The sequence below is a fragment of the Dunckerocampus dactyliophorus genome, chromosome 18, assembly GCF_027744805.1.
Source record: "Dunckerocampus dactyliophorus isolate RoL2022-P2 chromosome 18, RoL_Ddac_1.1, whole genome shotgun sequence".
Taxonomy (NCBI): Eukaryota; Metazoa; Chordata; class Actinopteri; order Syngnathiformes; family Syngnathidae; genus Dunckerocampus; species Dunckerocampus dactyliophorus.
Window position 1 is genome coordinate 1,419,573 of NC_072836.1, and position 21,662 is coordinate 1,441,234.

Consider the following 21,662-nt stretch of genomic DNA (forward strand, 5'->3'; position numbering starts at 1 on the left):
AGCTATTCAAATCGAATTTCTGAGCTTGCACCGACTTGACGCTTTACGTTATATGGAATTTCTTACGTAATACGATGCAAAAACTTTACATAAATTCTTTACGTTCAGTGGAATTTACGTAAAAGGAGGTTTACGTTATGCGAGGTACTACTGTATCATAATTTTCATGTCGGCCTAGTTAGTGCAGCAGCACGCTGCATTGGTTTCCACGCCACATTACAAATTGCATGTAACAGTAATTCCGGGCCAAAATGAACATGTTTTGCACCATCAGATTTGAATGAAATTTCATCTGCAGATAGGTAATAAAGTCAATTCATATCCTACATACCTTTTTATCTTGTCCTGAAGCTCCGATCCATGAATTTGACAGGCTGAAAGTTGGACTTAACATTCAAAGCCGTCATGAGTCGAGGTGGTCCAACACTCAACATAAATCCGATACGAAATTGAAGAGGAAGAAGTAATCTACCTAACAAACATGTATATCAATGAAAATACACTCGATGATAAAAGAAGCATTTTCAAGGACGTCTCTGTGGACTCTCCTAATCCAGTGCACACACTGTCAGTTTTTACCATTGGTTACTTCCGGGAATTGTAACTTTCTACGAGTGAAGGTAAGCAGCATAGAAATGGATGGAACGGAGGGAGCGAGCTAATTTGCTCCTAGCCACCCACCATTGTTTACACGCTTGAGAGGCGGTTTGATGAGGTCATCATTTGCGGAAAATACGGGAGCCCCTAGACCTATATACAGCATTAGGGTTATCGGCTTTCATTATAGGGAAAAATCCTGACACCGATTTTTATGACAATATCGGTGGGCCAATATCAGATTTTTTTTTTTTTTTTTTACCTTAATGTAGAGAATCAAAAACACTCATGAATCAACTGTGATGGTATGTTGCAAGATATGCAGATGTTCTGACCTGCCTTTGTTCCATCTGTCTGTGCTAGATGGGGATGTTGGGGGCTCCATTTGGCCAGCAGTATGGTCCAACAGGGGTGAGCACCCAGCAACTCCAAAACAAGTCAGCCCTCTCCAACAATCTGCCTCAATTCCCGTCTGAGTTAAAGGGAGCCGGGAGTGTTTCAAACATGGTGAGTGTCACCAGGATCTTTTGAGAAAGTGGTAAAATGCATGCTGGCACTGATGACAGCACTGACAAATGACGGTGTCCTCACTGTGTTGCAGTCCCAGATGCAGCAGCAGGTAGCGTCGGTGGGCATTGTCCCCGGGGGGCCCGGGGGCGTGTCGACCGGTCCGACGGCCGATCCCGAGAAGCGTAAACTCATTCAGCAGCAGCTGGTCCTGCTGCTCCATGCACACAAGTGCCAGCGGCGGGAGCAGGCCAACGGGGAAGTGAGGGCCTGTACTCTGCCCCACTGCCGCACCATGAAGAACGTCCTCAACCATATGACCCTCTGCCAGGCTGGCAAGTCCTGCCAGGGTGAGTGTGTTTAGTGTATAGCGGTTGGGATACTTCTCATCGTCACCATCAGTCAGCCCTTACTGAATCGACACATCAATCATCCACTTCATTTTATGCTTATGCCGCCCTTTTATTTTTCCTCCCACAGTGGCCCACTGTGCGTCATCCAGACAGATCATCTCCCACTGGAAGAACTGCACACGGCACGACTGTCCTGTGTGCCTACCACTAAAGAATGCAAGTGACAAGAGAAACCAACAGCGTGAGTGCACTTTATTTCACTACATAAGTATTCAGTTCAGTTATTTGGGTGAAAAACGCTGTTAGCATCAAGTCTGTGTGTTATATGAGGTGGTGCCACCTGGAGGCTGTAAAGCGCTGAGGCAGTGAGTGCTGCAGCTGTGGGAGGATTCCTCAAGAAAGGCTGGGCCTGTACTGGGACACCCAGGGGAGGAGCTTTGCTTCTATTTTATCAGTGGGGGCAGGGACTCGGGCCAGGCTGCTCTCTGATAGGTTGAAGAGTCCAGTGACGGATTTAAATCCCCTACAGAGGCAGCATGCTCCCAGTCAGCAAGCAACACAGCAGGAAGCTGCCTTCACAGACGTGACAAATAGAAAATGCAAAATTTAATATTTATAGTCTATCCGAAAAAAATGCTTTGAATCAGAAAAATACACAGAATTGAACTGTTGTTAATTTGTTGGGCGATTAATAAAATTGTTCTCAAACTACTAATTATTTTTCCCTCTATCGCTAAAGCTATGTTAGGTTCCCCTGGCGCCAACCTGCAGAACGCAATGAACGCCGTGGGGGCTGGCCAGCCCAGTGCCCCGACCATCAACAGTGCAACCACACATATAGACCCCAGCTCCATGCAGAGGGCCTATGCTGCTCTTGGGCTCCCCTATGGCAACCAGTCCCCTGCTCAGGTTCAGAGCCAGAACCAGGGCCAGGGTGCTGCTCAACAAGCCCCCCAGGGGCACCAACAGCTACGTAATATGAACCCACTAGGTACAGAACAGAAATCAAACCTTTCAGCCGTCAGTAAATATGGCTTTGTCCCTTATTTCTGTCTCTTCATGATTATCAGGCACTAATCAGATCAACCAGATGGCAGCAGGCATGGGTGTCCCCTCTTCAGACCAGACTGGCTTGCAAAGTGGCGACTCTTTGCCCTCCACACTCAAGTGAGCATTCTGAGTTTAATCCTATTAATCATTTCTTAGAAGACTGTCCCCATGCGTGGGTTTGGATTCATATTGTGCAAAACATGATTTACTGTAGTATATGATTAATACAACACTGTTGCTTTGTCCAATACGCTTGAAGATGATTATTATTCCTTCTGGATTTTCTGCTGTGCTTATAAGCGTTTGATAACTTCCGTCCAAATGGAAATAATTAATTGCAGTCTGTCCAGACAGCATTTCTTTCTTTAGTCAAGTAAAGGTAACCATGTGAATGAACATAGTAAAAAATGAAAGGATGCAACTTTGTCACTTTCATATTTTGTAAAGCAAAACATGTAGATTTGCTAACAAGTTATCAAAGTTTCAAATATTTTAATTTTGTTCTTAAATATTTGTAATTTTTTTCGTAATGTTATTGATTTATTCCCATAATATTTGTACTTTATACATTATAACTTTTTACCCAACCTAATTTTACAACTTTATTTAAACATGTTTTTGTCTGCTGTTTGAAGTTTTTTTTTTGTAAATGTTGTTCTTGAAATTGTGACTCTGTCCGTAATATTTACTTTATTCTCGTAACAGAACTTTTTCTGAAACCTCATTTTCCAAAAATTACAAGTTTATTTTGTTTGTTTCTCATATTAAAACTTTGAAAAAATTGTTTAATATTTTAACTGTATGCTACAAAAATGACATTTGTCCTTAAAATATTAAGAGTTTATTCTCTTAAAACTGACTTTTTTTCTCATTAGAATACAACTTTTTTTTCCTGTAACTATTTTGACGTTATTCTTATAAAATTACTGCAGTTTTGTGTCCATTTCTGTTTTAAGTTTTTCAACTACAGTCGAACCTGTCTTAGCGGCCACCTTTATAGAACGGCCACCTGCCTATAGCAGCCACTGAAAAATCCCCCTGCAGCAAATTTACATGTTATAGACCCTGTGTATAGCAGTCACCTGTCCAACGCGGCCAGCGGCCACCCATTTTGTCTCCCTTGGTCAATATCTGACTGCATATAGCGGCCAAATTACCAACTCAAGTAGAAGCTTCATGTACGAAAAAGTTTAGTTTTTCAATCAATGAAGGCGTCGTGTGTAGACTTTAATTACTGAGTCCTAGCTCAGTCACAATCATTCACAAGATCCACACAAACTGTCAGTTGTTCCACATAAAAAAGCCGTTTTCTTTTGAGCTTGCTATTTCCTGGTCAAACATGTAACTTTAAGAGCATTTGCACCAAAACATTACCGCAAATTAGGCTGGGAACAGGACGTGCTCCCAGCGACGCTACAATAAAAAAAAAAACATACGCTAGCATGCATGCGGCAGTGGGAGCAAAACTGAGTTCGGTTGTACTTAATTGAAGTATTTTAGAATGTACTCACGTTATTTTTCATCAATCCTCATCCACAAATCCATCAAAGTCCTCATCTTCTGTATTCTACACAAACAAAGCCATCTTCTTTTCCGTTCGCTACTAGTCTGTTAACTTGTCAGTGTTATTCAGCTCCGAAGCAAAGAAGGAAACTTCTCCTGTTGCTTCTGCCAACTTTATTTATTGAACGCGGCCACCAGACAGCAGCTCAGAACACACACACATCTCTCAGCATCGTCTCTCCTTCCTGCTTGCCCACAAGGCAAAGGTTAAACAAGCCCCACTACATACTGTAGCTGTCCAGGCAATGCCTGTTACAAGTGACACCGTTTATTTCCTGGTGTGAGACAATGTGCACTGGTCAATACTGTAATGCCGCTTGTTGTGGGGAAGGAGAGACTCACGTCGCCGATGCACTTTAATGGCTTTATTAACAGCGGAGAACACTGCAGGACTTTACATCCACGCCAACATAAACACACTTCCCAACTCTCTCCAAACTCACAGCTAGCACTGAGCCTAGCTCTCCTGCTCGGGACGCCCACCGTCACTTCCCGTCACTTCCCGATGAACTAAAGCTGTAATGACACTCTGCCGTATAAAAAGTAAAATATTAAAAACAAGCGTAAGACATTACTAGCACAGCTTTGTTGTGTGGGTCGTGGATAGATTCTATCAGTTATTATTAAGCCTCTAGCTTCCTTTTAGTAAGTAAAAACCTTGGCTATGATTGCACTACATTGTCATGTAGACCTACAAAGTACACTTGGAAGAACAAGAGGTGAATAAATGTATTGCAACTGATGTGAAACTGATGAGGGGTAGGATTAAATAAGCTTTGCTTCTTCCTACTCCTTTTTGGACATGCAAAATTGTGAATTGTACTATGTGATGTGCTACTGTTTGACTCATGCATGTTCAGGATTAAAACCATGAACCATGATAATAACAAGCCTAGTAGTGCTGTACAACTTTTATCCGCAGTCCGCAGTGCCCTCTACTGGTCAACATTATTATTATTTTTTTCCCCCCTTTTTTTTCTTTTTTTTCCTCTACTGGTCAACATTCAAACTGGACGCCAACCTGTCTATAGAGGCCACCTGTCTATAGCGGCCACTTTTGCAGACTCCCTCTAGTGGCCGCTATAGACAAGTTTGACTGTATTTCAGCTTTCTTCTTGTAAATTTTCTTCTCGTAATTTTAACATAATATCTTTCGCAACACAACTTTCCAAAAATTATTTGTTGTTTTGTTCCTCATAATATTCCAACTTAAAAAAAATGTTTCTTGAATATTTCAACTTACTTACTCTTGTAAAGTTACGACTTTTTGTCATGAGTTTACAACTTTTTTCTCTTAGTATTGTGACTTTATTCTTGAAAAAAATACTGTTGATCTTTAATTTTTGCTGTAGTTTTAAATTTTTTTTATTGTTTATTTTTTTGAGGTTACTTGTTAAATGATATTTTTAGAATGTGCCACGGGTAGGCCTGTCACAGTCATCGATAACTCAATGAATCGAACAAGTCGATCATTTTGCCGCTTTGATAAATTGACATATGCATCATATATGCCTGTTTTGTTTTTATCGTCTTTCTGGACCACACAGGCTGGATGACAAGAGGGTTCACTCTTCAAGTGTCTGTTCACACAGCAAGAGTGAACTCTTCTCCTCATTCAGCCTCTTTGTGGAGGCGAGGCTAATAGTGAGTGGATACACAGTGTGCGAGCAGACAATTATCGTCTAGCAAAATTTGTTATCGTGACATTCCAAGCCGCCGGTCAATAAAAAAACAGCCATGGGCCGCAAATGGCCCCCGGGCTGCACTTTGGACACCCCTGCCTATAATAATGTAGTTATTCCCTTCTTCTTTTGTCCTTCAGTCAGTTGTTGCCAGATGGATCAGTGGCAGGAGCTATGGGAAACCTGCCCGCTGCCACCCCTCTCTCCGCTTCAGGGGTTCGGAAGGCCTGGCATGAGCACGTCACTCAGGACTTGCGCACCCACCTAGTGCACAAACTGTATGTTCCAATCAAAAGATAACAACACTGACTTATTATTACGCCATATAAAGGAGTATTTGGTCAATTATTATCTGATTATCCACAGAGTACAAGCCATATTTCCTACACCGGATCCTGCAGCGCTGAAGGACCGGAGAATGGACAACCTGGTGGCGTACGCGCGCAAGGTTGAGGGTGACATGTATGAGTCGGCCAACAGCAGGGTAAATGAAACTTTGGACAGTAAAAGCAGGGAACTTGAGATTGTCCTGCAGTCTTATAAACAAGTTTGTCCCTTCTCGTTCTCTGACAAGGATGAGTATTACCACTTCCTGGCAGAGAAGATTTACAAGATCCAGAAGGAACTGGAGGAGAAGAGGCGCTCACGGCACCAGCAGCCCGGCATGGTGGGCAACGCTGGTCCGCAGCAGTCGCCGATGAGTCAGCCCAACGCCATGGGCCCAGGACAGCCTGTCCGACCTCCCAGTTAGTAGCCAACATCTCTGGCTGGTGGATGTTTTACTTGGCTGTTAAATAAATGATTCATTTGCGTTTTGTTCCGCCTCAGATGGACCTGTGCCTATGCCAAACATGCCAAATCAAATGATGAACCGAATGCAGGTGTCCCAAGGTATGTGTGCACCTAAAGCAATCTTTTTATTTTTGACAAATCCCTAGGAGTTTTTAATGCACTAATCAAATTAATAGATTTGCCAAAATTTGGTTAAACTGAAAAAACAAAACAAAACAAAACTGAAATGCAGTAATCCCTCGTCAGTTCATGCTTTTCATTTCGCGGCTTCATTCTATCCCAATGGTTCCCAAAGTTTTTACAGTGGCGTACTCCTTCTGCCATCTGTCCCCCACTCCTGCACACTGAAAAAACAAAAATATTTTTGTCTTAATTAACTTGAAATATTGAACATAATTAATTGTTTAATTAATTTAATAGTAATCCCGGGTCAAAAACGTGCATTTTGCGGTCACATTTTGACAAAGTTTGACATGAGCACTGATAAATAGGTAATCATACATATCTTTTATTCCAGTCTGTTGTTGGCATCCTTCTCTATGAATGGCTTGAAATTCAGCTCCACTTTTTTGTCCACTCACGATGGCTACGGTATAAGTCTGCATATTCATTTCATAGCAAATTGAAGGGGAAAGTTTAACAGTCATGATAAAGCAGCATCCGAAGTACAGAAATGCCAACGATAAAGCCTCATTTTCGGGGGGGGAATCCCCGCTCACAGTGACAGGTTTTCACTGCTGCACCATACTAGTGTTGAAACACCAATATCAAGGAAATCTTCAAGATGAAAGACTCTTAATGCACAATATAATCATCAAACCTGCTTATTTGTTCATATAATGCCCACACAGCACTAAACGATGTCATGCTCTGTCGCCTTTCTGCTTTCTGCCCCGTTCTCCTTGCGCTGTGAGGCGTTCAGGTGCACTCGTAATTGTGAGTGTTAGGCGCTATTTGTTTTTTTTTATTCACATACCCCCATTGATAGTCGGTGTACCTCTGGGGGTACGCGTACCTAGGCTCTATCCTATCATATATTTAAGCAAATGTTAGGTATTTTCAAGCATAAAAATGGCTGAATGAAGTAAAATACAAATATAAGGCATTCAGAAGACTCATTCAAATACATTGTGATGATATGTAGTATTCTACATTGGTGACTAGATGTCAGTAATGTTACTGCAATGTTGGGTGAGACACACAGGCTCCAGACCTGATGGCCAGAACAACAACAGGCATTTATTGCATGTTTGAATGATCACACAACAGACAACAGGCACGGTAATCCCTACCACAGTCTACCATTACGGCCGTAACCCATGCCAAGCTAGCACCGGAACACATTTACTGCAACACAAGTGAGCACGAGTTTTATTTATGTCTTAAATGTCTTATTTTCTCTTATGTCCACTACGTTGTGTCATACGAGTGTAAAGGTGGAACCAATTAAACGCGACAAATGAGGGATCACTGTATTCAATTAGATCAGCTCCCAAGTATAATAAACAGATGTGTACGTGGGTCCTGTATTCCTACAGGAATCAACCAGTACAATCCAATGGCAATGCAGAATGCGCAGATGTCACAGGCGCCCTTGGGGGCGCGGGCTCCCTCCCCCATGAACCATCCACAGCAGATGAACATAAACTCCGTCCCAGCGGTGAGCTCCATCTCCTCTGTCTTTCAGATCAATATTATTCATAAAAATTATCAACTTTACTTGGACAACCTGCGAGGAACCGTAGTGTGATGCAAATGAGACATATACACGCAAACACAATAGTTTTTATCTATGTCGCTTCTTCCTTTGCTAGATGGGCATGTCCCCTTCGAGGATGCCGCAAAATCAAGGAATGATGGGTAATCATCCGAATAACATGCTTCCCCAGTCGGCCAACCAGGGTCAGTTCTTGCCACAGGCGCAGTTCCCTGCAGCCGCTGGAGGAGCTATGAATGTGAATGTCGGAATGGGTCAGCCCGTCATGCAAGCTGCTGGCGCACAGGTGAGAAACTGTGCTTTTGTGCTTTTTCTTTCTTACTCATTTCTTAATTCTTACAATTTCTTTTTGTGTTTGTTTTAGCAGTCGCAGAATTCCAACCTCCCTCTAAATGCGCTGGGAACCCTTAGCTCACAGTTACCCTGTGGCACAGTAGCCCAGCCAAGCTTGGGCAGCACCCCTCCACCCAACCCCTCCACCAGCCTGCCAGTGCATCAGCAACACCATCCATCTGCGCAGGGCCCAGTGCAGCCACAGCCCAACACCCCTGGGTCCACAAGCGGGCCCTCTTCCAACCAAACCCACATACCAAGCAGCCTGCCCCGTCCGCCCTCTGCGATGAGCACAGCATCAGACCCTTCCCAGCCGCACACCCCCCTGCAGCCCCAGCCTGACCCTTCCAGCCTGCTGCAGCAGCCCACCTCAGTGCCAGCACAGCATCCCAGCACACCGGTGAGATGCCAGAAAGTCAAAGTGACCGTAAATGAAGACAATATTTCTATGTCTGATCATGATTCACTTGTTGTCCCTCCTTAAGATGTCACAGGCTGCTGCTAGCATAGACAACAGAGTGCCCACCCCAGCCTCGGTGGCCGAACTTAACTCTCATCAGACCCTGCCGGACATGACTGCTACTGATGTCAAGGTCAAGTCTGAAGTAAAAGACGAAGATGATGACGGCAATTCTGGAAACAAGACAACCAGCATAAAAGAAGAGGTACATTACCTAATGACTGTAGCTGTTGATTTGTCCAAATCAAATATTAAGACATTACTACTACCACATCACTACTATCAGGAGAAGTGAAGTACAGGGAGGGAGGAGGAACCTGGTGTGGCCCAGCAAGATGCACTGTATTTGGGCACACGCTCCGAGCAGCCGGTGTGATGCCATGAAGATCTCTGGCAGACCTTTTGCACTTTTCAAACGTTGTGGCGCTGGCGTTTCAGGTGGCTGATAAGGTTTTTTGTGTGCTTGATAGGTTTTTTTTTTGTTCCTCTCATTGCGGAGCGTTTGGTACAACTAGCACGTGAAATGTCTTCCTCGGAAAGTGAAGTGAGCTCAGAGGAAGTTACGACAGGCCTCATTAGAGCATGTTTCTTAATGATCTGTTATCAGATTTATTGGTATGACATCATAATTCCCTCATATCGGCCCGTGCACCACTACTGATGGCCTAATCTGTCTAATCTGTTTTCCCGACTCATTCATCTTGATTCTGTTGTTGTACCAGGATGACGACACCAAACCCTCGTTGGTGAAGAAAGAGGAGGAAGATGCAACAGAGCCAAAACAGGAAGCAATGGAAATCGAGGACAAGAAGCCAGAGATAAAGACTGAACCCAAAGAAGAGGGGGAAGGCGGGGCCAACAGCACAGCCACCCCTCCTTCTCAGAGCCGCAAAAAAAGTGAGAATCCGGTTGTCGTATGTGTTGCTTGTAAAAATGTATGCATACCTAATGTTTATTGTTGCATTTACAGTTTTCCGACCTGAAGAGCTAAGACAAGCCCTGATGCCAACACTTGAGGCCCTCTACAGGCAAGACCCTGAGTCCCTGCCCTTCAGACAACCTGTGGACCCCCTGCTGCTAGACATCCCCGTGAGTGTAGACTTTTCCATGCACACAACCAATTGATTTGGACCATTTTTTGTAAATGTCCCTTTCTCGCCTCCTCAGGACTACTTTGACATTGTGAAAAATCCCATCGACCTGTCCACCATCAAGCGCAAACTGGATACAGGCCAGTACCAGGAGCCGTGGCAATACGTGGACGACGTGTGGCTCATGTTCAACAATGCGTGGCTGTACAACCGTAAAACATCCCGCGTTTACAAAAACTGCACCAAACTGGCAGAGGTGTTCGAGGTAGAGATCGAGCCCGTCATGAAGTCCCTGGGCTACTGCTGCAGCAGGAAGGTGAGATAACGCGGGACGGTATCCTCATCGCGTGACACTTTTTATGACACAGATACATGATGCATCACTTAAAAAAAAACAAATATATATATATATATGTATGTATGTTTGATGTCTCCACAGTATGAGTTCTCCCCCCAGACGCTGTGTTGCTATGGTAAACAATTGTGCACTATCTCGAGGGATGGCATCTACTACAGCTATCAGAACAGGTGGGGCTTAAAAGGGCAAAGGTGAAGGATACCACTTTAATTGATAACACATGGCACTGCATTCATTTCCACAAAGATCTTATTTCCTAAATTGTGATCAAGCCTTTAGTTTCACATCTATTGCAAGTCTTCAGAAGCACCCAGATTCCCCCTGCTGGACACAATATGTTACTGCACCTGAGCAAAATTTGTCTTTACTACTTGCCTAATTCATCATATCCCAGAAAACCAAAACAATATTCAGTAAAATGTTGTAGTTTCCCATCATCATCATACATTTTCTACACGCATAACCTGCATTGGGAATAAACCGTTTATTTGTCTTCAGCATGCAGTTAAAATATAAACTTTTTTTTTTTTTTTTTTTTTTGCAGTGGAACTCCATTTTAATGATATTATTAACATAGCATCCGAGCATGCATCCTGAATGACCAGTTCATGAATAATTAGGGTATCCGCAGGGTCTTAAAAAGCCTAAAATCTCATCATTTGAATTGAAGGCCTTTTAAAATGTCTTAAATATGATTTTGAAAGATCTTACAAACATGTTAACGTTACTTTTATTTAAAACACATACATCAATTCAGTCTCGCTTTTTAAATATTTTGATTTTTGATTTTTTTAAACCATAACTACAAAAGAAAACTATTAGATCACAAACAAAACTAATATTAGTTCACAATAGAGGCTTCAGGTGTTTTTTAGGTAGGTTAAGCATTTTCTATTACAACGTGAAAGAGCTGTGATTAAATTCAGGATGATTCGTGATAAGTGAATTTCTGCAAAGTAGGATTCCTTATTGATAATATAAATCAAATAGTTTTGTAGCTAGAGCTGAGAAAACATTATTAGGGCCCTCTCGAAATGAAATGACACCGCTATAGTCACCTTCACACTTGTATTATCCACTATAGTAGACATAACAAGAGAAAATAAGACACACATAAGACATAATAGAGACTCAGACAAGTTAGCATTAAGGGAGTTCCTTTTCTTACTTCTTGTTCTGTGCAGTACTTCCTGTGGTGACTATTGTCTCATCAATGTAATATTACTGACACCTAGTGAGCAGTGTAGAATACTACATATCACCGCATCGTTCTATGCGTCTTCGTCCGTCCATCCATCCATTTTCTATGCTGCTTATCCTCATTAGGATCACGGGGTATGCTGCAGTCTATCCCAGCTGACTTCGGGCGACAAGCGGGGTACACCCTGGACTGGTCGCCAGCCAATCGCAGGGCACATATAGACAAACAACCATTCACACTCACATTCATACCTATGGGTTTAAATGGTATTCACTATGGTCTTAAAGAAAAAGTGCACTTCACAATCCACACTCAACAGTCTTTATGTGAGACATGAACATACGTCTTTCTTTTTTCTGTGTGTTCTAAAGACATAAAAATACCTAAAAAGAGGCAGCTAAGAATGTACGTAATGGGACGCACCTATTCCGCCTGCTAAAAATCCTTCAAAAAGCTCCAACAACGTTAGATTTACATAATGTGACCTGTATATTAACCAAGCTACAGCGACAGTGTTAGTATTATTGTTAACAACATTGTTACACCCAAGAACTACTTTATTGGCGTAGTGACACCTCGCTGCTAGCAACTAGCTTCACCACACACTCGCTCACAATGCCTCAGGCCACTAGCGAAAGGTAACGCTTCATGTTGGAGCTGCCGCCACTGCTGCTGTGTTTTTGAATTTGGAAAAGTTAGTGCTAGGTTAGCGTTAGTGTTAGGTGTAGCGTTCTTTTCTATCTTGCTATGTGAAATCAATGTTTAAAATGACCAAAATTTGCCAAAATAGTGTATTCCATGTTATCATGAATGTGCCTGTTACTACATGCTCACAGCATGGATAGAAAACCATAAAACCTTGGAGCTTTTTGGAGGTGTTTTCACAGCGGCCTTTCCAGGCGGATTAGGTGTGTCCCATTATGTGCATTCATTAGCTGCCTCTTTTTACCTGTTTTATATTTTTTGGAATGTACAGAAAAGAGAGCATGTGTTCATGTCTCACATAAGGATTGTGGATAGTTTTTAGCGTACATTCCAATTCAATCCTCATTCTGCCGCCTGTGCTGCTGCTGTGTATGAGCTGGCTAAATTTCACTAATATGGCCTTGTCGCCGACAGGTATCACTTCTGCGAGAAGTGCTTCAACGAGATCCAGGGTAACAGTGTGACCCTGGGGGATGACCCGGCGCAGTCACAGACGTAAGTTACCAGGAACATGAACTAGGGGTCATTTAAAGCATTTAGAACAAAAGCCAACATTATTATTATTATTATTATTATTTTGCCTCAGAATGATCTCCAAAGAACAGTTTGAAAAGAAGAAAAATGACATGTTGGACCCTGAACCGTGAGTACTACCTGGACTGTCTTGATGTTTGATGACGCCATTGATGCCTTAATCCTTTACAGAGGACAGACACCGCTATTGTAAATGTCTTTTCTTGCAGGTTTGTTGAATGTAAAGACTGCGGACGCAAGATGCATCAGATCTGCGTGCTGCACTACGACGTCATTTGGCCATCAGGGTGAGTCTCGCCATAACAGCCACAACAAAGCACACTTTAAGGAAAATTGCACTTTCTTTGGAATTTTGCCCATCATCCACAATCTTTATGTGAGACATAGACACACACGTCGTTATCTTTTCTGTGTTCTAAAGATATACAGGTAAAAAAAAAAAAAAGAGGCAGCTAATTAATGCACATAATGGGATGCACCTTTTCTGCCTAGAACACTTGCTATTAAAACCTCCAAAAAGATCCAACAAAGTTTTATGGTTTGCTATCCATGCTGTGAGCATCCATGATAACATGGAATACTTACACTATTTTGCTGTACTTTGGTCATTTTAAGCATTAGCGGAACTTCCCTCCTGGGTGCATTTATTTCACTTAGCAACATAGAAAGGAACGCTACACATAGTGACAAAAACACAGCAGCAGTGGCGGCAGCTCCAATATGTAGCGTTACCTTTCCCTAGTGGCTTGAGGCGTTGTGAGGCATTGCTAGCCTGTGTGGCGTGGCGAGGTGTCAATACTCCAGTAATGTACTTCTTGGGCGTAACAGTGTTAATAACACTGTCGCTGTAGCTTGGTTAATATGCAGGTCACATTGTGGAAATGGAGAGTTTTTTTGCACTTTTTGGAGGGTTTTTTCAGAAGGCTTTCTATGCGGAATAGGTGCGTCCCATTACATGCATTAATGAGCTGCCTCTGTTTTCATATTTTTAGAATGCACAGAAAAGAGAAAGATGTGTGTTCATGTCTCACATAAGGATTGTGGATGATGTGCAAAATTGCAAAAAAAAGTGCACTTTTCCTTGAAACTACCCAAGCACAGACACTTGTCCTTACGTGCCTCGGTGTCTCTTTTGCCGGTTAGCTTTATCTGTGATAACTGTCTGAAGAGGGCTGGGAAAACCAAAAAGGAGAACAGGTTTTCAGCCAAAAGTAAGTTGAATGTCAACATGAAACAATCATAAGTACGCCACTGATGGGTATAATTGGAATTATCATGTTTGTTAAATTATTTGTGTGTAGGGCTGCAGTCTACGAGGTTGGGGACGTACATAGAGGACAGAGTGAACAAGTACTTGAAAAGACAGAACCACCCAGAGGCTGGTGAGGTGTTTGTGCGAGTTGTTGCCAGCTCTGACAAAACAGTGGAGGTTAAGCCTGGAATGAAGTCCAGGTAAATTCCTTTTTCCAGTCAGCCATTTCATTTGCATGACGTTATGATGGAGATGTACAAAAACAAAGTGCTTTGACACACCCGTGTTGCTTTGGTGGTCCACAGGTTTGTGGACTCGGGTGAGATGGTGGAGAGCTTCCCTTATAGAACCAAAGCACTTTTTGCATTTGAAGAAATTGACGGAGTAGATGTCTGTTTCTTCGGTATGCACGTCCAGGAGTATGGCTCAGATTGTCCTTCTCCAAATACAAGGTAAGGCCAAAACACCAACGAAATTGCTTTGACTTCAATCATTCCCTTAGAGGAAAATTGGAATTTTGCCCATCATCCATAATCTTTATGTGAGACATGAACACACGTCTTTCTTTTTTCTGTGCGTTATAAAGATATAAAAACAGCTAAGAAGAGGCAGCTAATTAATGCATGTAATGGGCCACACCTATTTTACCTAGAAAGCCTGCTATTTAAAAAAAAAAAGTAGAAAAAAAAGAAGCTCCAACAGGGTTTTAGGTCCATGCTGTGAGCATGTAGTAACAGGTACGTTCATAATAACGGAATAAGAAGAAGTATTTTGCCGTACTTTGGTCATTTTAAGCATTAGTAGAACTTCCCTCCTGGGTGCAATGATTTCACATAGCAACATAGAAAGGAACGCCACACCTTGCGTTAACTTTACCAAACTCAAACTCAAAAACAAAAACACACCGGCAGTGGCGGCAGCTCCAATATGCAGCGTGAAGCTAGCCGGCTAGTAGCTCGCCTGTGTGGCGTGGTGAGGTGTCAGTACGCCAGTAACGTACTTCTTGGGCGTAACAATGTTAATAACACTGTTGCTGGAGCTTGGCTAATATGCAGGTCACATTATGGAAATGGAGAGTTGTTTTATGGGCGTGCTTGAGTAGGTGCGTCCCATTATGTGCATTAATAGCTGCTTCTTTTTTTTAGCTGTTTTTATATCTTTAGAGCGCACAGAAAAGATCTTCATGTCTTAATGTCTCACATAAGGATTGTGGATTTTGGGCAAAATAAATAAAACAAAAAAGTGCAGTTTTCCTTTATGATTTTTTTTTTTTTCTTGTAGGCGGGTTTATATATCATACCTCGACAGTATTCACTTCTTCAAACCACGCATGCTCAGGACTGCAGTTTACCATGAGATCTTAATAGGATACCTGGAGTATGTCAAGAAACTGGGGTGCGTTAACTAAAAGGAAAAACAAAAAAAACCTCATCAATCATGATTGAATTTGATAGTGGAGCAATGCTAACAAGACAATGGATCCTCTTCAGGTATGTAATGGGACACATCTGGGCCTGCCCACCCAGCGAAGGAGACGACTACATTTTCCACTGCCACCCTCCTGACCAGAAGATCCCCAAACCCAAGCGGCTCCAAGAGTGGTACAAAAAGATGCTGGAAAAGGCTTTTGCTGAGAGAATACTACACGACTTCAAGGTCTGCAAATGATGTCTTGGTTGATAGTCACGTTGCTGTTATCTTTTTGACCACCGTGTGACTTTTTAGACGAGTCTATGCTGTAAGCATGGCTTTCTGAGTGGAAGTATGAGGTCTGAAACATTTTTGAACATAAAACGTGAAGAGTGTAGAGTTACTGTGTGAAGTGAAGTGTTACTTAAAGCATACAAATGAAGTTTTGTATTATAAATGCCAATTATTCCAATGGGAATGCTGGAGGTTTTTGAACAGTATAAATCGCTTTTTAATATGAATACAGTAATCCCTCATTTATGGTGGTTAATTGGTTCCAAACCTGACCGTGATAAGTGAATTTCCATCATGTTGGATTCCTTATTTATAAATGGAATGCTTTGTAGTTACAGCATAGAATTCCTGTTTAGGACCTTCTAAATACGTTTTTTAAGATTATTAGAGCCCTCTAGAGAAGAAAGAACACCCCTAAAGTCACCTTTACACTTTCACTCAATATAGTCGATATAATAAGAGTAAATAAGACATCATATAGATTCATGCATGTTATTAATTTAAGGGTTTCCCAAGCTTGATCATCTTAAGAACCACATTCAACATGACTCTTGATACAGTATACATTCATTTATTACAGTAAACATGCCAAAACATTCTCAAACAAAATTAAAACCGTATTGTAAAATTAAGACTGCATTGGCCCCAACATAAGGCGGTTTTCCCCAAACTGTAGCAGCTTAAAGCCTGCAGTTAACTGGTTCCAGGCTGTGATGAGTTCATTTCATTTACATTTACAATGTAAGACTACTTATTTATGAATGTAACATTTTAGTAGTTCCTTCCGGAGATCAAGTTTGGTGCTTGTGTGTCTCAACAAACATCACAGTAACATTACTGACACCTGGTGACCATACTACACGAATACTACTGTACACATCATCACAATTACTAGTATTTTACTTCATTTTTTGGCATAAAAAGTCAGTAAAATTTGCTTCAATATGCATATTTTCGACTAACAATAGGCAACGCTGACATTTGTCTGTGGAAAGTTCTGTAAACTTTCCCACATTCTGCCGCTATTTGACTTGGCATGTGCTGTGTGTCTGCCTCCAGGATATTTTCAAGCAAGCAACAGAAGACAGGCTAACCAGTGCATACGAGCTGCCGTACTTTGAGGGGGACTTTTGGCCTAATGTGCTGGAGGAGAGCATCAAGGAGCTGGAGCAGGAGGAAGAGGAGAGGAAGAAGGAGGAGAACACGGCCTCCTGTGAGACGCCAGAGGTGAGTTGAAATAATGTGAGGATTAAACGTCAGGGGAAAGGACTGAACAGACTGATGCAAGGTCCTTGCAACAGTCGCTCTTTGCATGCAGTTTTTTTTTTTTATTCATGTGCAAATATTTCAAGGGAGCCCACGCTGACAGCAAGAATGCCAAAAAGAAGAACAACAAAAAGACCAACAAGAATAAGAGCAGCGTCAGCCGTGCCAACAAGAAAAAGCCCGGGATGCCCAATGTAGCCAATGATCTGTCCCAAAAGCTCTACGCCACGATGGAGAAGCATAAGGAGGTGAGCCATCCACATAATAGCAATTTTACTTGTTGATTCGTTGTCATGTCGTGTTGTATTCCTAAAACAAACTTCCTCCTCCTTCCAGGTGTTTTTTGTCATCCACCTTCATTCCGGGCCAGTCATTAACACCCTGCCACCCATCATGGACCCGGACCCTCTGTTATCTTGTGACCTGATGGATGGCCGTGATGCCTTCCTGACGTTGGCCAGAGATAAGCACTGGGAGTTCAGCTCGTTGAGACGATGCAAGTGGAGCAGCATGTGCATGCTGGTGGAGCTGCACAACCAGGGCCAGGACCGCTTTGTGTACACATGCAACGAGTGCAAGCATCATGTGGAGACACGCTGGCACTGCACTGTCTGTGAGGTAGGAAAGCTGTTACCTAAAGGTTTGAAATGTACCAGTTTAACTTCTGACCTAACGTGGTCTTGCTTTCCTGCCACAGGACTATGACCTATGCATTAACTGCTACAATGCCAAGGGTCATGAACACCAGATGGTGAAGTGGGGCTTAGGTTTAGATGATGACAGCAACGCCCAAAATGCAGAGGCCTCCAAGAGCCCTCAGGAAAGCCGACGTCTCAGCATCCAGCGCTGCATCCAGTCCCTAGTCCACGCCTGCCAGTGCCGCAACGCCAACTGCTCCCTGCCGTCATGTCAGAAGATGAAAAGGGTGGTTCAACACACCAAGGGCTGCAAGCGCAAGACCAACGGTGGCTGCCCTGTGTGCAAGCAGCTCATTGCTTTATGTTGCTACCACGCCAAGCACTGTCAGGAGAACAAGTGTCCTGTTCCCTTCTGTCTCAACATCAAGCACAAACTCCGTCAACAGCAGCTACAGCATCGGCTCCAGCAGCATCATTTGATGCGACGCAGAATGGCCACTATGGCTGGAAGGGGTATGCCCATGCCATCTCCACCTACGTCATCTGCCCCAGACACTCCCAACTCTGTGCAGCAACCTAACACACCGCAGACCCCCCAGCCCATGCCCAATCAACCCCAACAACCTCAGCAGCAGCAGTCGGCGCCCAACCATGCCAGTGTTGGCCAAGTCTTCCCCAACAATGGTCGCATCAGCCAGCCCCCGACACCGATTCCGCAAGGCAAACCAGGGCCTCCGTCGTCTCCTCTTCATCAGCAGCAGTCTCCATTGCCCAGCTTACCACATCAACAGCAGCCTCCACCTCAGATGGTACAGCAGCAGCAGCAACAGCAGCAACCCCTGCTAGCGGCACTGAAGGTGGCTAAACAAATTGAGATGGTAGCGAAGGCAAAGCAGCAGCAGCAGCAACAACAACAGCAGCAAAATTACACCATGAATGGGATGCCTATGAACCACCCGCGCATGATGGGACCCATGCAGAGTCAGATGCAGATGATGCAAGGGCCCCGGGGGCCTCAGGTGATGCAGGCCATGCAGCAAGGCCAGTGGGGTCCCGGAATGCAGGGTCCCTTGCAGAAACCTCAGGGCCATCCGCAACAGATCCCTCCACAGCAAGGTGTCATAGGCCCTCAGCAGGCTCAGGGAGCCGCCATGCCTCAGCAAGGTCAGCTCATGCAGAGGCCCATGATGGCGCAGCAACAGGGACTCCAAATGGCCGGAGTCATGCCTCCCCAGGGGCCCTCACAACAGAGCATGACGCCACAGCAGCAGAGTATGCCTCGGGGGATGCCTGGAAACATCGCACCCAACGCTTTGCAGGAGTTACGGCGCACCCTCAGATCTCCCAGCTCTCCCCAGCAGCAGCAGCAGGTCCTGAACATCCTCAAGTCTAACCCCCCGCTCATGGCTGCCTTCATTAAACAGAGGGCAGCTAAATATCAAGCTAACCAGCCGCAGCAGCAGAACCATCAGTCCATGCAGGGATCTCCAGCAGGAATGCAGGCCATGATGCAGGTGCAAAGGCCGGGAATTTCTCCTCAGCAGCAACCTCCACAGCAGGTAGGGCCACAGGGTATGGCCCCCATGGGACCCCAAAGCCAAATGATGAATGTTGCTCCAAACAGCAATCCTCAGCTTTACCGCAGACAGCAGCTGCTGAGGATGCAGCAACAGGCGCAGCAGCAACAGGGTGGCATGCCTCAGCCTCACGGTCAGTTCCCCCAGCAACAGCCAGGGCCAGCCACCTACTCCCAGCTCCGTATGCAGCAGCAGCAGATGGCTATGCAAGGAGGTGTTGGGCCCATGGGCCAGCTCCCTCCCTCTTCCCAAATGGGCCAAGGTGGCATGGGCATGGACGGGCCCCAGAACCTTCTCCAACAGCGGATGCTTCAGCAACAGCAACAGCAGATGTTGAAGCAGCAGATGGGCTCTCCAGCGCAAGCTAATTCCATGAGCCCTCAGCCGCACATGCTCCAAGGACAAACACAGGGCAGTGCTCACTTAGCTGGCCAACCAATGGGAAACTCTTTGGGCAACCAAGTACGCTCGCCAGCCCCGGTCCAGTCGCCTCGGCCGCCTTCGCAACAGCCCCCGCATTCCAGCCCTTCTCCACGGATGCAGCCTCAGCCCTCTCCCCAACATGGTGCCCTTCTCTCAAGCTCCCCTCACCCCAGCCTTGCAGGACCTATGTCAGGCCCAATGGAGCAGGGACACATGGGGACACCAGAGCACAGTGCCATGCTTCCACAGCTCAACACACCAAACCGGGGGGGCTTAAGTACTGACATGGGCATGGTGGGGGACCCGACGGGAGACACGCTGGAGAAATTTGTTGAAGGATTGTAGCAGAAGATACAGTAGGTCTCGGTAACACAAGAGTCATGGGGCCTATGAACTGTGAACTTTCTGCTACCCAAGGGACTGCTTTTTATTCCAACACAGTGATTTACCAGTCACTCTTGCAAAGAAGACACAAAGGATATATTTTTGGTTTGGACCAGCAGGCAAGAATGTGCTGTGTTTAAATTTGGTTTGCATTTGTTATCCTCTGGTATTGGTATTTTTTAAAACAAAAACCTCTCAAAACAAAAAATATTTCATTTTATTTTTCATTTTTTAAATTTTCTATCTTTGCAAATAAATATTGTATTTGTGTTGAGCAGACTGGAAAAGTTCAAACTGGGATTTTTTTTTCCTCTTGCCAGTTTTGACCTTTTGCCCGTTGCTCTTGTTCCAGGCTAATTTATTCTAATATGCCATTTTTCAAAAGGACTGCCTTTGGGAAAGCCTTAATTTTCCTTCCTGCTTGCAGAATCTATGGAAGATTGAAGTGTTTGTTTAGATTAAGGAACTATTGCACACATACAAACACAATAGGCAGGTGTTCAAAGAAACCTGCATTGAAGCTTGCCCCCACCCCCTGCCCCCCATGCCAGAATGTTGCTTTTTTTTACTGGCCTTGGCTCAGTATTTGTCTTGCATATGTACAAATAATCACTTTTGTTTCTCTTTCAGTCCGAATAAATTCTCTTCCAAGTCCTGTTCTCCTTTTGCCTGTGGTGAGAAATGAACTTGTTCAACTGCTGATTTGTGTTTAGAGTTGTGTGCATCATTTTCTATCTTACATTAAACTTGAATCCATGATGAACTGTTCTCTGTCACACAGCTCAACAGCACTGTAAATATGCTGAAAATAAGAATGAGATCACTGTACAAACTGGTTCAAAATGGCTCATTTCGTACTTATATACCATATTGTTTAATAAACCTGTGTGCCACAGACTCTTGCTCATTTCTTTTGCCTGACACTTTTTCATAATGTACTTTACACACAAAAATAACTACAGTATTGTGCTTTTTACTCTTAATGCTGAGATCCAGGTGCTGTATCCACAATGACTATTTCCTTGAAAGATGACTATTTTTCCTGTATCCTTTAATTATATAATATTGATTTTATTCTTGTAATATAACTATTCCGAACTTAAATTTCCAAAAATAACTTTATTCTTTTAGTTTGTTTCTCATGATATTAAAACTTTTTTTTAAAACTTTTTTTTTAATAGTTCAACTTTATGCTACTAAAATTGCATTTTTTAGCATATTACTTTGTTCTTGCAAAGTTAGGAGTTTTTTCTCCTCGTTAGTTTACAACAGCTTCTCCTGATTTGGAAAAAATTACTGCTGTTTTTTTCTTTTCACTCTTAACGCTGATATGACCATATCTTGTGTCCACTTTCCTATTTAGTTGACCACCATTTGACCTTGATGTACCGCTTACAATTATTTCTAATGTAACCAAATGCTACCTTATAGATTAACGTAGATAAATGGCTAGGTTTATTTAATGGAACAAAAAA

At 43.5% G+C, this 21,662-nt stretch overlaps 1 protein-coding gene across 2 annotated transcripts in view; it reads left to right on the forward strand.

The window, feature by feature from the left end:
- crebbpb (CREB binding protein b) overlaps positions 1-21,084 on the forward strand; it is a 40,077-nt gene extending 18,993 nt beyond the window's left edge. Inside the window, exons 3-31 of one of the 2 annotated variants that reach the window (XM_054759308.1) lie at positions 961-1,104; positions 1,199-1,454; positions 1,585-1,698; positions 2,197-2,448; positions 2,528-2,624; positions 5,893-6,030; positions 6,119-6,236; positions 6,327-6,498; positions 6,581-6,643; positions 8,083-8,204; positions 8,359-8,547; positions 8,626-8,994; positions 9,080-9,259; positions 9,777-9,951; positions 10,025-10,143; positions 10,222-10,461; positions 10,585-10,673; positions 12,824-12,904; positions 12,996-13,052; positions 13,153-13,230; positions 14,087-14,154; positions 14,245-14,395; positions 14,501-14,647; positions 15,477-15,590; positions 15,686-15,851; positions 16,959-17,126; positions 17,252-17,413; positions 17,502-17,783; positions 17,863-21,084. In XM_054759308.1, coding sequence (XP_054615283.1) covers positions 961-1,104; positions 1,199-1,454; positions 1,585-1,698; positions 2,197-2,448; positions 2,528-2,624; positions 5,893-6,030; positions 6,119-6,236; positions 6,327-6,498; positions 6,581-6,643; positions 8,083-8,204; positions 8,359-8,547; positions 8,626-8,994; positions 9,080-9,259; positions 9,777-9,951; positions 10,025-10,143; positions 10,222-10,461; positions 10,585-10,673; positions 12,824-12,904; positions 12,996-13,052; positions 13,153-13,230; positions 14,087-14,154; positions 14,245-14,395; positions 14,501-14,647; positions 15,477-15,590; positions 15,686-15,851; positions 16,959-17,126; positions 17,252-17,413; positions 17,502-17,783; positions 17,863-20,148 — 6,597 coding nt within the window. In that variant the 3' untranslated portion in view covers positions 20,149-21,084. The remainder of the gene's footprint in view (positions 1-960; positions 1,105-1,198; positions 1,455-1,584; positions 1,699-2,196; positions 2,449-2,527; positions 2,625-5,892; positions 6,031-6,118; positions 6,237-6,326; positions 6,499-6,580; positions 6,644-8,082; positions 8,205-8,358; positions 8,548-8,625; positions 8,995-9,079; positions 9,260-9,776; positions 9,952-10,024; positions 10,144-10,221; positions 10,462-10,584; positions 10,674-12,823; positions 12,905-12,995; positions 13,053-13,152; positions 13,231-14,086; positions 14,155-14,244; positions 14,396-14,500; positions 14,648-15,476; positions 15,591-15,685; positions 15,852-16,958; positions 17,127-17,251; positions 17,414-17,501; positions 17,784-17,862) is intronic. The other variant, XM_054759309.1, reaches the window with a different exon arrangement.
- Positions 21,085-21,662: the final 578 nt, after the last annotated feature.